The sequence below is a fragment of the Pan troglodytes genome, chromosome 5 (genome assembly GCF_028858775.2).
Source record: "Pan troglodytes isolate AG18354 chromosome 5, NHGRI_mPanTro3-v2.0_pri, whole genome shotgun sequence".
In the NCBI taxonomy this organism is placed as follows: Eukaryota; Metazoa; Chordata; class Mammalia; order Primates; family Hominidae; genus Pan; species Pan troglodytes.
In genome coordinates this window covers 128,612,437-128,628,765 of record NC_072403.2, presented here as the reverse complement: position 1 = coordinate 128,628,765, position 16,329 = coordinate 128,612,437, and the positions used below count along the sequence as shown (strand labels likewise).

Sequence of the window (16,329 nt, the reverse complement as noted above, 5' to 3'; positions counted from 1 at the left end):
AGCCTCCAACATTAAAGTGATTAAGACAAACCACAAACAAAACAAAAAAAGCACAAAGAAACAAAGACACCAAAAAACAAACAAACAAACAAATAACACTATAAATCCTTAGATATGACAATTTGCTGGGTCCATAAAAGAACAGAATTCTACATAAAGATGAGCAACCAGAGAGCAAGACAACTAATTATTGAAAAGATAAAATAGGATTGTAGAAATGAAAATTTCCGGCTTGGTGTGGTGGCTCATGCCTGTAATCCCAGCACTTTGGGAGGCTGAGATGGACAGATCATCACCTGAGGTCGGGAGCTTGAGCTGGCCAACCTGGCACCAGCCTGGCCAACATGGTGAAACTCCGTCTCTAATAAAATATAAAAATTAGCCAGGCATGGTGGCAGGTGTCTGTAATCCCAGCTACTTGGGGGGCTGAGGCAGGAGAATTGCTTGAACCCGGGAGGCAGAGGTTGCAGTGAGCTGAGATCGTACCACTGCACTCCAGCCTGGGCGACAGAGTGAAACTCCATCTCAAAAAAAAAAAGAAAATTTCAAAAAAAGTGAATGATTAAAAAACAAATCTCTCATATAAAATTACAGAAAATCTACTTAACAAACAAGTCTTAAGCCCCAAAATGTGATATTATTTCATAAGTTTGGAACACATAAGTAAACAACAGACAAAGTTTCCCTCAGGAGTTCACATTTTAGTGGAAGATTTTTAAAAATTAAAATACATAAATAAGGGCCAGGCGTGGTGGCTCACACCTGTAATGCCAGCACTTTGGGAGGCCGAGGCAGGTAGCTTGCCTGAGGTCAGGAGTTCGAGACCAGCCTGACCAACATGGTGAAACCCTGTCTCTACTAAAAATACAAAAATTAGCTGGGCGAGGTAGCATGCGCCTGTAATCCCAGCTACTCAAGAGGCTGAGGCAGGAGAATAGCTTGAACCCGGGAGGCGGAGGTTGCAGTGAGCTGAGATCGTGCCACTGCACTCCAGCCTGGGTGACAGAGCAAGACTCCATCTCAAAAAAAAAAAAAAGAAAAAAAAAATTAAAAGACATAGAAAAACACATATATTATGTTAAAAGGTGATTTGAAAGAAACAGAGTAAAAATGAAGAAGGTCAGGTATACTCATGGGGTGAGGGCAGTTGTTACAGTAGGTAGACACGCTTAAGCAGGGCATGAGAGGGCTGCTCCCCCACCCACTAGGAATGTCAGGTGATGGTTTGGCAATTATCACATTGCATCTTTAAAAGTGATAAATTGGCAGCCGGTGCCAGGAAGAGGCCATTTCCTGATGATCCTCACCTGTTGCACTAAAGTGTTAACTGAATGCAGGCACCAGGGAGACGCAACTTCTCAGGCATGTCCATTAAGAGACAAAATGACGGAGTATAACTTTCCGGCGGTGGGGGGGGCACACTATTGGAAAAGGGAAGAAAGCCTCAGATGGGCATGTATACAACTTCCTAAACACACTGCTCATGCTCACCTCCCAAGTGTAAGGAGGGCACTGGGCATGGAGGCAGCGCACCCTTAAGGGAAGAATCATGGGAAAGGGGCCAGTCTATAAAGTCCTAGGATCAAGGTTAATTTAAACACGGCACTTCACCTCAGTGCCTGCTTGGGTCCCTTCCAAGCGTACTTTCCTTTCTTTCCTGTTCTAAAGCCTTTTAAATAAACTTCCACTCCTGCTCTGAAACTTGCCTTGGTCTCTTTTTCTACCTAATGCTCTCAGTTGAATTCTTTCTTCTGAGGATGCAAGAAATGAGGTTGCTGCAGACCCATATGGATTCGCCACCAGTAACTTGGATACCTTCCACCGGTACCACAGTGACAGATTACATTATTAAAAATAGTGGTAACAGTAGAGCTCATAAAAAAATGTGACTTCTAAGCAAACAAAGATGAGGGAATCAGTCAAGTAGCTACCTACAAGGAGACTGTTGTAAGACAGTGGTTGTCAAAGTGTGATCCATGGACCCCTGGGGGATTCCTAAAACCCTTTTGGGGGTATATGTGATGTCAAAACTATTTTCATAATAATACTAAGACATCATTCGTCTTTCTCATTTTGTTGACATTTGCACTAAAGGTACAAAAACACTGGCAGGTAAAACTGTTGGCATGTTAGCACAAATCATGGCAGTAGTATCAAAATGTACTACATATCTTTGTATTCTTCACCTCGGTTAAAAGGGCAGTGGGTGGGGAAGAGCCAGTTTTATTTAAGAGTTAACGTGAATAGGCAGTAAAAATTACTACTTTTATTAAATCTCAACTCTTGAGTTTGTGTCTTTTGAATATCTTATGAAATGAAATGAAAAGTAAAAATGAGAAGGCATACTAGTTCATGCATTACCTTTGTGAATTAGAAATGTATTATTTTTTATCCCCAGAAACTTTATCACTAGATCTTTACCAAAGTTTAAACTTCTCTTAGTGCTAGAGTCATTGTGCCATTTTAGATACTAAATTCAAAAGAAGTACAATGGTATTCTAAAAATTTACCCCCTTTCTACCTTCCTAACAGCATCTTAAACAATACAACTAAACTGGGAATTAATTCATCATCTGTATTTCTAGAGGCAAAATATCAGTAGATAGGGAAACAGATATCCTAAGAGATAAAAGTTACAATGAAAAAGTACAAATGGTGAACATAAAGGAATTATTTAATCTTTTGGGGGACTTATTTTCCTATAAATGAGAGAGCTAGACTAGAAGATTTCTGAAATCAATTCCTTGATACATGTGGTTGCAGTGACTGCCTCTGGGCATAGGAATTTAAGGTGTGTGAGGAAAAGTACAAGGGACACTTCCTTTATATTGTAAAGCTTTTGAATACTGTATATGTGCAAACATTGGTCAATAAAGAAAATAATTACTAAACAAAAAGTGGAGTTCCTTAAACATCAAAAAGCTATTATATAGAAACTTAGGTTTATGGAAACAAATATTTTAATTTGTGTATTTTACTCATACCTTACTAAAGTTTGGAGGAGGGTTTTTGCCTCTACATAAATTTGAGAGGGCCCACACAGCATTTCTTGTTGTTGTGAGTCTGTTTGAATTTGTTAATAACCTGCCAAGAAAAAGAAAAAAAAGAATTATCACCTTACATTCATTTTTCCTCTTTAGCTATCATAACACAAAATTTCTCTCCAATATATTTTATAAGATATTCAAACTAGTAAAATACGAAAAAAGAATCTAAAATTCATTATGTTTTCACAAGCAAAATAAGCATATTACAGTTCTATTTTCTAAAGTGAATCTACAATCTGAATTCTTAAAAGAATTCTTAAGAGAATGCCGTGGGAAATTTACTTATTTCTATATATATTAAAAAGAATACTAGATTAATTTTTCTTTTTCTTTTTTTTTTTTTTGAGTCAGAGTCTCACTCTGTCACCCATGCTGGAGTGCAGTGGCACGATCTTGGCTCACTGCAACCTCTGCCCCCTGGGTCAAGCGATTCTCCTGCCGCAGCCTCCCAAGTAGCTGGGATTACAGGCGCCTGCCACCACACCCGGATAATTTTTGTATTTTTAGTAGAGATAAGGTTTCACCATCTTGGCCAGGCTGGTCTTGAACTCCCGACCTCGTGATCCACCTGCCTCAGGCTCCCAAAGTGCTAGGATTACAGGCGTGAACCACCACTCCCGGCCAGATTAATTTCTTTAATCATGAAAATAATATATTATATGAATTCAGAAAGCAAGGAATACAGTTTTAAATTATATAAAGATTACCTATTGACAAGAGAAGTTCTTTTGTTGTGTTTTTAACAGAGTATGTCTTAGTATTTTTTTACCTAGTTTGCAATGAACCTTGGTATCTACTGAGTACCTAAAATGAGAATTTTTCTTCTCAGCTCTTAAGGAGTTACTACTTATAGGTATTTTTTTCAAAGCATAACTTTATGTTTTAGTTATTTAAATAGGAGAGCCCCTAAAATAGTAGTAATTGAAACTTTTAGAGTTGTGGACCCCCTTGAGACCATAATGGATCCTTACCTTAGAAAAAAAGCACATACATCAAAATTTGGCATGCAATTTCAGGAGTTTGTTAACCTCCTAAGGACCTCCACAAACCTGCTAGAAGTACAAAGAACCTAGGTTAAAAAAATCCCTGTTTTAGAGTGACATATGCAAAAATGGTGCAGAATGGAACTCCAGGTGCTTGTCCCTCCCAGGAACACCAAGAAACTTGCAAACACTGTCAGAATCAAGTTTATTAGAACTCTGAAGATAGTCAAAAGTTTATGGCAACTAAGATAACTTTTAACCAGGAAAGGGCTGAAATGTAGTAGGAAAGCTTTCTGGCATTTTAACCTACTCTTACACAACCCCCTCCCCAGCCTGGCAGCAACCTTTAAGACAGCAGCCTGAGTTCTCACTGTGGGTTCCTGGTTCTGGAAGGAGTAGAGCAGAACTTGTTTCCAAGAAATTGTGTTTGTCTGTTTTGACCTGTTTGGAGGCTCCCTGAAAAACTGATGCAAAGGGCTTGCCTTTGTTTTGCATAACTGGGAATTCTCTCAGGGTGGAAAAGTAGCTTTGTAAATAAAGAATGGTCCTCAAAAACATTAAAAGGCAAATGAATGAGATGTTGAAACCTCAACAAAAGATACAGTTGAGGCAAACAAGACACATGTTGAAAACCTGGCTGGAAAGGTGGGGAGTAAGATACTTGGGCTATGAGGGATGTGAAAAGCTCCCACATGTATCAGACAATCTGAAGGCCCATGCACATGTCCAGGGCAGAGTCCACAATCAGAAAAAACATGAAGAGACCTACGCTTTTACTTCTAGTTTTCCTTTAGGCTTAGCACAAGCAGGGAGTAAAGTAGTGCTAAGTCATAGCTGTAATCAGCCTGACTAAGAATTGAAGAGGTGGCTCAATGCAGGGCCAATCTGTAAAAACCTGGAGACTTTTCTTTTTGTTTATTTTTGGCTCCAGATATTTAAAGCACTCTCTGCTGTCAAACCACTAGCTACCCACTGAGTTAAGGGAAAAGAGATTTCAGAGACCACGCATGACAAGGAATACAGGCTTTATAAAATTAATTTTAAAAGTCCCCAAATAAATAACTACAACAAGCAGCAACATGAAAACCTGGAAGGAGAGGAGAATCTGATTTCCATAGTTACCATAGTTACAATAATCAGTCCAGTTTTTCAACAAGAAATTATGAGGCATGCAAAGAAATTTTAAAAGTGTGGTCCATTAACAGTGAAATATATAAATTAAAAGAAATTTTCCCTGAGAAATCACAGACATTGGATTTACTATGCAAAGATTTTAAATTCATTGTCTAATATGTTCAAAAGAGCTAAAGGACCTATGCACAAAAAAACTAAAGAAAACTAGAAAAACAATGTCTCAACAAATAGAGAATCATCACTATGGAAACAGACATTATAAAAAGGAACTAAATAGGAATTATGAAGCTGTAAGTATAAAACTGAAATTAAAATTTCACTATAGGGGTTTGACAGCAGATTGAGCAGGGAGAAGAAAGAATCCACAACCCTAAGATAGGTTAATTGAAATTATTCAAACTGAGAAGCAGAAAGAAAAAGAATGACAAGAAATGAACACAGTCTAAGAAAGCTGTAAAATACCATCAAGCATACCAATATATGCATAATGGAAATCCAAGAAGAAAAGGAGCAAAAAGAATATCTGAAGAAATAATTACTGAAAACTTTTCAAACTTTATAAAAGAAATGAATCTACACATCCAAGAAGCTGAATAAACTCTAAGGATAAACTCAAAAAGACACATACCAAGACACAAGTAATCAAAAGACAAAGACAGAATCTTGAAAGCAAAAAGAGAGAAGTGAACCGTAGTGTACAAAGATTCCTCATAAAGATCAATAGCCGATTTCTCATCAAAAATCATGAAGGACAGAGGCAATGGGATGACATATTTAAAGTGCTGCTCTCAACCAAGACTTCAATATCCAGCAAAACAATCCTTCCAAACAGAAGGAGAAAGTGAGATTCCCACATGAGCAAAAGCTGAGGAAAGGCATCACTAGCAGATTGGCTTTACAAGAATAGCTAAAGGGAATCCTTTATGCTGAAATGAAAGGGCCATAAATAATACCTCAAAACCATACAAAGAAATAAAGAATACTGCTAAAGATAGCTACATAGGTAACTCTAAGAGCTAGTATTATGGATTTTTTGGTTTGTAATTCCTCTTTTTTTCCCTACATGACTTAAAAGTAAAATGCAAAAAAAAATCATTATAAATCTAGGGTACTGGGCACACAATGTATAATAATGCAATTTGTGGCAATAACAACTTAAGAAGGGTGAGACAGAAATGTATAGGAGTAGTGTTTTTGTATAATTTTGAAGGTAAACTGCAAGTAATTCAATCAAGGTGGTTACAAGTTTAAAGTGTTAATTATACTCCTTAGGGTACATTAAAAAAAAACTTTTTAAAAAAATAGGAAAGGAAACAAGAAAGGAATCAATACTATAAATTATTAAAAAAAAAAAAGTGACATTTGGAAAACAAATAACAATGGCCAGGTGCTATGGCTCACACCTATAATCCCAGTGCCTTGGGAGGACAATGCAGGAGAATCGCTTGAGGCCAGGAGTTTAAGACCAGCCTAGGCAACATAACGAGACTCTGTCTCTACAAAAGCTTAACTAATAATAAAATGGCAAAAGTAAGTCCCCATTTATCAGTAGTTATATTAAATGTAAATGAATTAAACTCTCAAATTAAAAGTAGTAACTGGCAGAATATATTAAACAAAACAAAACAAAACCCATAAGTCTACGATGCTGTCTACAAATGACTCATTTTAGAATCAAAGACATAAATAGGTTGAAAGTGAAATAGAAAAAGATTTTCCATGCAAATAATACACTTGATCTTAGCCAAAAGGCCGAGAAGCGATTTTCCATGCAAATAATAACAGAGATCCGAATAGTTACACTAATGAGACAAACTAGACTGTAAGTCAAAAATTGTTTTCAGAGACAAAGAAGAACATCATATATTGATAAAAAGTCAATCTATCAGGAAGAAGTAACACATGGGTCAGATGTGGTGGCTCATGCTTGTAATCCCAGCACTTTGGGAGGCCAAGGTGGGTAGATCGCCTGAGGCCAAAAGTTCGAGACCAGTCTGACCAACATGGTGAGACCCATCTCTACTAAAGATACAAAAATTAGCTGGGCATGGTGGCATGTGTCTGTGGTCCCTGCTATTCAGGAGGCTGAGGCAGGAGAATCACTTAAACCTGGGGGCGGAGGTTCAATGAGCCGAGGCTGCACCACTGCACTCCAGCCTGGGCAACAGAGCAAGATTCTGTCTCAAAAAGAAAAAGAAGTATCACTTAAAAACTTACATGGTCTAGGCCGAGCGCAGTGGCTCACGCCTGTAATCCCAACACTTCGGGAGACCTAGGCACGTGGATCACGTGAGGCAGGGATTTGAGACCAGCCGGGCCAACGTGGCGAAACCTCATTTCTACTAAAAATACAAAAATTAGCTGGGCTTGGTGGCACATGCCGGTAATCCCAGCTACTCAGGAGGCTTTGGGAGACCAAGGCAGGCAGATCACTTGAGCTCTGATAAATTTTTGAAAAGTGAAATCATAAAAAGTATCTTCTCTGACAACAATGGAATGAAACTAAAAATACAGAGAGAAAACTAGAAAATTCAGAACTATGAGTAGAGTAACATACTCTTAAATAACTAGTGAGTTAAAACACACACACACACACATATGCAGAAAATACTTTGAGATAAATAAAAAATAAAAACACACCAAAACTTAAGGGATGTAGTGAAATTAATACTCAGAAAAAAATTTATAGTTGTTAACACCCCATATGAAAAAAGATAACCTTCCACCTTCAGAAATTATAAAAATTAGAGTAAACAAAACTCATAGCTAGCAGGAGGAAGAAAATAAAGTTAAGACCAGAGATAAAATACAGAATAGAAAAACACTACAGAAAATCAACTAAACAAAAAGGCAGTTCTTTGACCAAAAAAAAAAAAAAAATCAACAAAAACAAGCCTTTATCTAGATGGACAAAAGGAAAAAGATTCATATTACTACAATTTGGCTGGGCGCGGTGGCTCACACCTGTAATCCCAGCACTTCAGGAGGCTGAGGCAAGCAGATCACCTGAGGTCAGGAGTTCAAGACCAGCCTGGCCAACATGGTGAAACCATGTCTCTACAAAAATGCAAAAATTAGCCAGGCATGGTGGCATGCACCTGTAATCCCAGCTACTTGGGAGGCGGAGGTGAAAGAATCGCTTGAACCCGGGAGGCGGAGTGTGCAGTGAGTCGAGATCATGCCATTACACTCCAGCCTGTGCAACAGAGCAAGACTCCAACTCAAAAAAAATATATATATATATAATAATATTACTACAATTAAGAATGAAAGTAGAGACATTACTATCAGCACTTCAACAAAAAAAATTATATGAGAATATTATCATCAAAAGCCAAGAAAGATAAGCTGGAAGAAATGAAAAACCACTTAGAAACACAGAAACTACCAAACTGACTTAAGAATAGAAAATCTAAATAGAACTATAACAAGATATAGAATTCTAATCAAACACTTCCCAAAAAGGAAAAGTCCAGCACCAGATGGCTTCACTGGTGAATTCTACCAAACATTAATGAATAATTCTCAAACCCTTTCAAAAAATAAGAGAACACTTAAAATAATGGAAAGAATGTAACTGGATTATTTGTAACTCAAAGGATAAAAGCTTGAAGGCATAGATACTCCATTATGTGCTTATCTCACATTGAATGCCTGTATCAAAACACCGCGTGTACCCCATAAACAAACATATCTACTATGTAGCCGCAAAATTTTTTTTTAAAAAAAAGAGAACACTTCCTCATCAATTCTATGAGGATAGCATTACCCTGATACCAAAGACAAAGACATCAAAACAAAAGTTACAAAAGAAAAAATATTTCTTTGGAATATACATACAAAAATCCTCAACAAAATTCTAGGAAACTGAATCTAGCAGCTTATACTATGACCACATGGCATTTAACCAAGCAATGCAAGGAAGGTTCAAGATACAAATATCAATCAAAATAATAAACCATATTAATATAATGAATTTAAAAAAACAAGTTATCTCATTGGATGCAAAAGTATTTAAAAGAGCTCAACATCCTTTTATGATAAAAACACTAAACAGGTCAGGCACAGTGACTCATGCCTGTAATCCCAGCACCTTGGGAGGTCGAGGCGGGCGGATCACGAGGTTAGGAGATCGAGACCATCCTGGCCAACATGGTGAAACCCTGTCTCTACTAAAAATACAAAAATTAGCTGGGCGTGGTAGTGCACGCTTGTAGTCCCAGCTACCTGGGAGGCTGAGGCAGGAGAATTGAACCCAGGAGGCAGAGGCTGCAGTGAGCCAAGATCATGCCACTGTACTCAAGCCTGGCGACAGAGCATGACTCCGTCTCGAAAAAAAAAAGAAATAGAAGGAAACTACCTCAACAGGATAAAGGGCATTTATCAAAAACCATAGCTAACATCAAACTGAATGGTGAAAGAGTTAGTTTTTACTCTGAGATAAGAAAGAAGACAAAGACACTCATTTTTGCCACTTCTAAATAACATTGTAATGGAAGCTCTATCCAAAGCAACTGTGCAACAAAAAGAATTCACACAGCCAACTTGGAAAGCAAGAAATGAAACTATCTTTTTTTAAAAAAAATTTAGAGATGGAGTCTTACTATGTTGCACAGGCTAGAGTGCAGTGACTATTCACAAGCATTATTATAGTGCACTACAGCCTCAAATGATCTTGACCTCAAATTCGACTTCAAGACCAGCCTGGCCAACGTGATGAAACTCCATTTCTACCAAAAATACAAAAATCAGCCAGGCATGGTGGTGCACACCTGTATTCCCAGCTACTTGGGAGAGTTGAGGCATGAGAACCGCTTGAACCCGGGAGGCTCCTGACCTCAAACGACCCTCCCTACTCAGCCTCCCAAGTATCTGAGACTACAGGCATGTGCCATTATGCTCAGCAATGAAACTAACATTATTGACAGATGACATGATCTAATATATGGAAATCCACAACAATCTACAAAAAAACTATTAGTGTTAATAAATTCAACAAAGTTACAGGATGCAAGATCAACATACAGGCCAGGTGTGGTGGCTCACACTTGTAATCCCAGAGTTTTGGGAGGTCAAGGGGGGATGGATCACTTGAGGCCAGGAGTTCAAGACCAGCCTGGCCAACATGGTGAAACTCCATCTCTACTAAAAATACAAAAATTAGCCAGGTATGGTTGTACACGACTGTAATCCCAGCTACTTGGGAGGCTGAGGCACGAGAATCGCTTGAACCTGGGAGGCACAGACTGCAGTAAGCCAAGATTACGCCACTGCACTCCAGCCTAGGTGACAGAGCAAGACCCTGTCTCAAATTAAATAAAAAAATAAATAATCAACACACAAAAATCAGTTGTATTTCTATACACTACCAAGGAACAAGTCAAAAAAGAAATTAAGAAAACAACTTCATTTACATTTGAATAAAAAAGAATAAAATACTTTGGAATACATTTAACCAAAGAGGTATAAGACCTGTTTACTAAAATCTACAAAATGTTGTTAAAATTAAAGACCTTAATTAATTAAAAGATTTCCCAGGTTCATGAATTGGAAGCCTTAATATTATTAAGATGGCAATACTGCTCAAAGTGATCTACAGAGTAAATGAAACCCCTATCAAAATGACAATGACCTTTTTATAGAAATGAAAAAGTCAACTTACACCCACTAAGATGATCTAAATCAGAATAACAGATAATATGTGTTGGTGATGATATAGAGAAATTAGAACACTCATACATTGCTAGGAGAATGTAAAATGGTACAGCTGCTGTGAAAAAGTTTGGTAGTCTCTAAAAAATTAAAGATAGAATTACCATATTACCAAATTCCACTCCTACGTATTTACATACCCACAAGAATTAAAAACCAGTACTGAGACAAAACCTTGTACATGAATGTTCATAGGAGCACTATTTACAGTAGTCAAAAGGTGGACACACCGAAGTGTCCATCTATTAATGAATGAACAAAATGTGGCACATGCATAAAATGGAATATAATTCAGCCATAAAAAGAACGAAGTCCTGATACATTCACTATAATATGGATGAACCTTGAAAACAGTAAGCTAAAAGAAGCCAGACACAAAGGTAATATATTGTATGATTCCACTTATGTGATATATACAGTATACATAGAGAGAGAAAACAGATTTGTAGTTTCCAAGGCACAAGGTGATGGCAAAACGGGATGTGACTGCTTAATGGGTACTGGGTTTCTGTTTAAGGTGGTAAAAAAATTCTGGAACTAGATAGTAGTGATAGTTGTACAATGTTGTAAATCTACTTACTGCCACTAAATTGTATACTTTAAAATGGTTAAACTGGTTACATGTATTCTATTACACTAAAAAAAGTTTCTGTTCTAAAGGCTTTCCTAAAAATAGATGTTAGATTTCCCCAAAATACAACAGATTTAGAAATAAAATAGTTATACTGCTTTTGTATGCTAAGAGTTGACAATTTTTTCAGTAAATATTTTAGGGTTTGCAGGCCCTCCTCCTCGTTTTTATTACTCACCTATGCTGATGTAGCATGAAAGCAACCAAAGACATTAAGTAAGTGAATAGGTGTGACTGTGTTCCGATAAAACTTAATTTACAAAAACGTGAAGCAAGCCAGATTTGACCTGAGAGATAAAAGCTGGCCAACCCCTGTTGTATACTATTGTTCTTTTTTTGTATTAATGGGGTTATTATGAGAAAGTACAAATATGCTACATTATAAATTAAAGTTGAGTTAAATTACAGCAAAATTGTATCAGGATAGTTTATAGTAGTAAAAGATTTACATTTACTGAGAATCAAATGAATACTAATAAAATAAATTAAAATATCACTCAAACAGATAAAATGATACATTAATAAGTTTTACATTTACTTAAGCATTACTAAATGTGAATTACAATGTGAACAACAAATAATGCATAATCATTTTTTTTTTTTTTGAGACAGTCTCTCGCTCTGTCACCCAAGTTGGAGTGCAGTGGCGCGATCTTGGCTCACTGCAAGCTCCACCTCCTGGGTACAAGCCATCCTCCTGCCTCAGCCTCCCGAGTAGCTGGGACTACAGGCGCCTGCCACCACACCCGGCTAATTTTTTATATTTTTAGTAGAGATGGGGTTTCACCGTGTTAGCCAGGATGGTCTCGATCTCCTGACCTCATGACCCACCCAACTCGGCCTCCCCAAAGTGCTGGGATTACAGGCGTGAGCCACTGCGCCCGGCCTGCATAATCATTTTTTAAGCTGAAAATTTTTCCTTTTGCCCAACTCCAGAGAGAGTATCTAACTTAACTTCCTTTTAATTACTTTTCTTATTTTTTTAAATACTTTGAAACTTTCTAAGATGAAGTTTTATAATGAAACTCTGAAACTTTCCAACTTTGTAATACCCTTTTTGGAAATTATTATTATTATCTGAAATGGAGTTTCGCTCTTGTTGCCCAGGCTGGAGTGCAATGGCATGATCTCAGGTCACCACAACCTCCACCTCCTGGGTACAAGCGATTCTGCTGCCTCAGCCTCTTGAGTAGCTGGGATTACAAGCATGCACCACCACACCCAGCTAATTTTGTATTTTCGGTAGAGACGGGGTTTCTCCATGTTGGTCAGGCTGGTCTCGAACTCCTGACCTCAGGGGATCCACCCGCCTTGGCCTCCCAGGGTGCTGGGATTACAGGCGTGAGCCACCACGCCCAGCCTGAAATTGTTTTTATAACTATTACTACATAGCTGGGTACTGGTTATTCTTCCTTTGTTTTATTTTTTAGTTTGGTTTCTTCAGTCATGGTTAAAAGACTCCTTAGGACATTTAAAGAGATTAGACCTAAGAAATGTTTACTACTTCATAAACCACTACCTACTTGAGATATTAACAAATAATAAAATGACATAGAGACAGAACAACAAAAACAAAAAGTGCTCAGTTAATTTATATACCACATAAATCAGGTGAGACAAGTCTCAAATTGAAACTTTAAGAGATGTTTTTAATAGTACAGACTTCAAAATGATTCATATTGAACTCTAAATCAGTACTTTCTTTTATAGCTCAGCTAAATTCTCAATTACTATGGACCATTAACTTTAAGCCCATAATAAATGAAATTATAGTGAGTAGTTCAGTGGTTTGTACACAGATCTTTGATTAATATTGGTTAAGTGAAACCATGCCAAGAAATAACTTCTGTCCACAGAAAGCTAGAGTAAAATGTTTTTTGAAAACTAGTGTCTAGAAATTTATTCTTCCTATTCAATTCCTCAGCTGGAGAGCATGGAAAACGCACCTCCATGCAGAAATGAAGAGTAAAATATTTACTTCTAACCATCTCCTCGATTAGTATTTTTCTTCACTACCTGCCATTAGCATTTATCCTACATAAAGATCCTCTTAATCATAAACAATATGTATAAACCTGTATTTCAAAAAATTTTATGTCATTTCTATAAAGGACCTTATATTATAGGGTAATTTCTGTTTTAAAAAAATACGTAAAGTAGTAGAAGAAACTACTAGATAAATCACTTGAAGTAAAACTCTAATCCTGAAAGAAAAATCTCTATCTTAAAATCTTGGTTCTTTTAATAAAATTTAAAACATACTGACATCCTAAATATACTGTCTGTTCAAGTATTAAGGATTCCCTACTATAGCAATATGTAAATTTTATCATATTATAAACTACTATATATCCTTGTTTTTGCAGAATAATTATTTTAGATCAGTAAGCATCAAGTAAGCAATGACCACCGTTACGTGTGGTTTAAGGGAACATAAAAGACAGAGATAACAATTTGAAAATTTCTCTTGGTTCTACCTACTGTCAAGCTACTGCAGGCTTGATAACCATAAGACAAATTTACAAGTATGACTGAAGAACTTAATTATGTATGTAGAATATCGTGGAGTATATAGTTTTTGATACATACTTAATTGTGATAAAGTACTTACTCTAAAAGAGGTGGAAGTATTTCACAATTCAAAACAAAATCTCTGCATTCTGCATTGTCACCAGCAATATTACCAAGTGCCCAAACAGCCTTAGGAAAAAAAAAAATTATCTTAAGACAATATTTTAAATTAGAGGCTTTCCTTTAGGAATGAGATTTTAGTACACAATGAACAAAGCAACAGTTTCTGATATGTTAAAAAAAAACAGTAGAAAAGAAAAACTTTTAAAATTCAATTTAATATTTTTATTCAAATTGAAAGATAGGACATTTAAAAAGTTTTCCAGCTGAACAAGCTGGCTCACGCGTGTAATCCCAGCACTTTGGCAAGCTGAGGTGGACAGATCGCTTGAGTCTAGGAGTTCAAAACCAGCCTGGGCAACATGGTAAAACTCTGTCTCTACTGAAAAATGACAAAAATTAGCTGGGTGTGGTGGCACGCACCTGTCATCTCAGCTACTTAGGAGGCTAAGGTGGCAGGATCACTTGAGCCCAGGAGGCAGAGGTTGCAATGAGCCTTGCTCCACCTTGGGCAACAGAGTGAAACCCTGTCTCCAAAAAAAAAGTTTTCCTTGCATATTAGTGAAATATCTATACTGTTCAACAAAGAGCATAGTTTACTATGAATTTACATGGAGAGACAAAATACATCTATTTAGCAAATTTTCCAATTATAATCATGCACTGCATAACATTTTAGTCAATGACAGACTGCACATAAGATGGTAGTCTCATAATATTATAACACCATTATCTTTACTGTACCTTTTGCATGTGTAGATACACAAATACTTACCACTGTATATACAATTGTCTATAGTAGGTCGGGTGCAGTGGCTCATGCCTGTAATTCCAGCACTTTGGGAGGTGAGGTGGGCAGATCACTTGAGGTCAGGAGTTTGCGACCAGCCTGGCCAACATGGTGAAACCCCATTCCTACTAAAAATACAAAAACTAGCTGGGTGTGATTGCAGGTGCCTGTAATCCCAGCTATTCAGGAGGCTGAAGCATAAGAACTGCTTGAAACCCAGGAGGTGGTGGTTGCAGTGAGCTGAGATCATGTCACTGCACTGCAGCCTGAGTGACACAGCAAGACTCTGTCTCAAAAAAAAAAAAAAAATTGCCTACAGCATTTAGTACAGTAACATGCTGTATAGGTTTGTAGACTGGATGCAAAAGGCCATACTATAAACCATCCAGGTTTGTGTAAATAGACTCCATGGAATTTGCACAATGATGAAAATGTATTTCTCAGAACACATATTCATTTATTAAATTTCAATTAGGTAAGAAATTATGCAAATGCAAATTATCATTTTATTTTATTCTCACCATAAACTTTTCATGTTGGTACAAAAGTAGACATTTTACTTTTCAATTGGGAAAGTTTTATTTTAATGTTTAAAACATAAGTTAGTATTTTTAACATCTACTCTAGACCTAAGATTTTTTTGTTTGTTTTTAAGAAAAACCTTTAAACTAAAGATATTTTCTACCTTGTGGAATATAATATTCTGTTGGTGGAGATCTTAATTGGTATAATATTCTTGGAGTCTGACTTTGAAATACATAGTAAGAGCTTTAAAAAATTTATCTTTTGACCTGGCGCGGTGGCTCACACCTGTAATCCCAGCACTTTGGGAGGCCTAGGCGGGCAGATCACCTGAAGTCAGGAGTTCGAAACCAGCCTGGCCAACATGGTGAAACACCATCTCTATTAGAAATACAAAAACTAGCCGGGCGTGGTGGCAGGCGCCTGTAATCCCAGCTACTCGGAAGGCTGAGGCAGGAGAATGGCTTGAACCTGGAAGGTGGAGGTTGCAGTGAGCCGAGATCGCGCCATTGCACTCCAGCGTGGGGGACAAGAGCAAGACTTCATCTCAAAAAAAAAAAAAAATTTATCTTTTGACGGGGTAGTCATTTTTCCTAGTAAAATAATCAAAAGGTACATAAAGAGTGATGACATATAATGATATTCATCACAATATTAATAACACCACCAATAAGCTAGAAATAATCCAAATGTACAACAATTGAGGAACAGATGGCAAATTATGGTACATATCTGAGCAGATATTGAGTAACCAGTAAAATTTCCATGGAAGAATAATTACTGCCATAAAAAAAGGCTCCCAATATTAGTGTTAACTGAAAAAATATATATAAAATGAAATGATGAATAAAATGGGAGACAAAACAACAGATTTATGTA

General features: G+C 37.0%; 1 protein-coding gene and 1 pseudogene across 4 annotated transcripts in view; both read right to left on the bottom strand.

Moving 5' to 3' along the window:
• KPNA5 (karyopherin subunit alpha 5) overlaps positions 1 to 16,329 on the bottom strand; it is a 60,715-nt gene that overhangs the window by 22,565 nt on the left and 21,821 nt on the right. For all 4 annotated transcript variants that reach the window (XM_518711.9, XM_063813377.1, XM_009451885.5 and 1 more), the window contains 2 exons: positions 14,119 to 14,207; positions 2,985 to 3,084 (listed from right to left, as the gene is read on the bottom strand). In XM_518711.9, coding sequence (XP_518711.3) covers positions 2,985 to 3,084; positions 14,119 to 14,207 — 189 coding nt within the window. The remainder of the gene's footprint in view (positions 1 to 2,984; positions 3,085 to 14,118; positions 14,208 to 16,329) is intronic.
• Positions 6,850 to 6,928, bottom strand: LOC112209728 (U2 spliceosomal RNA; annotated as a pseudogene).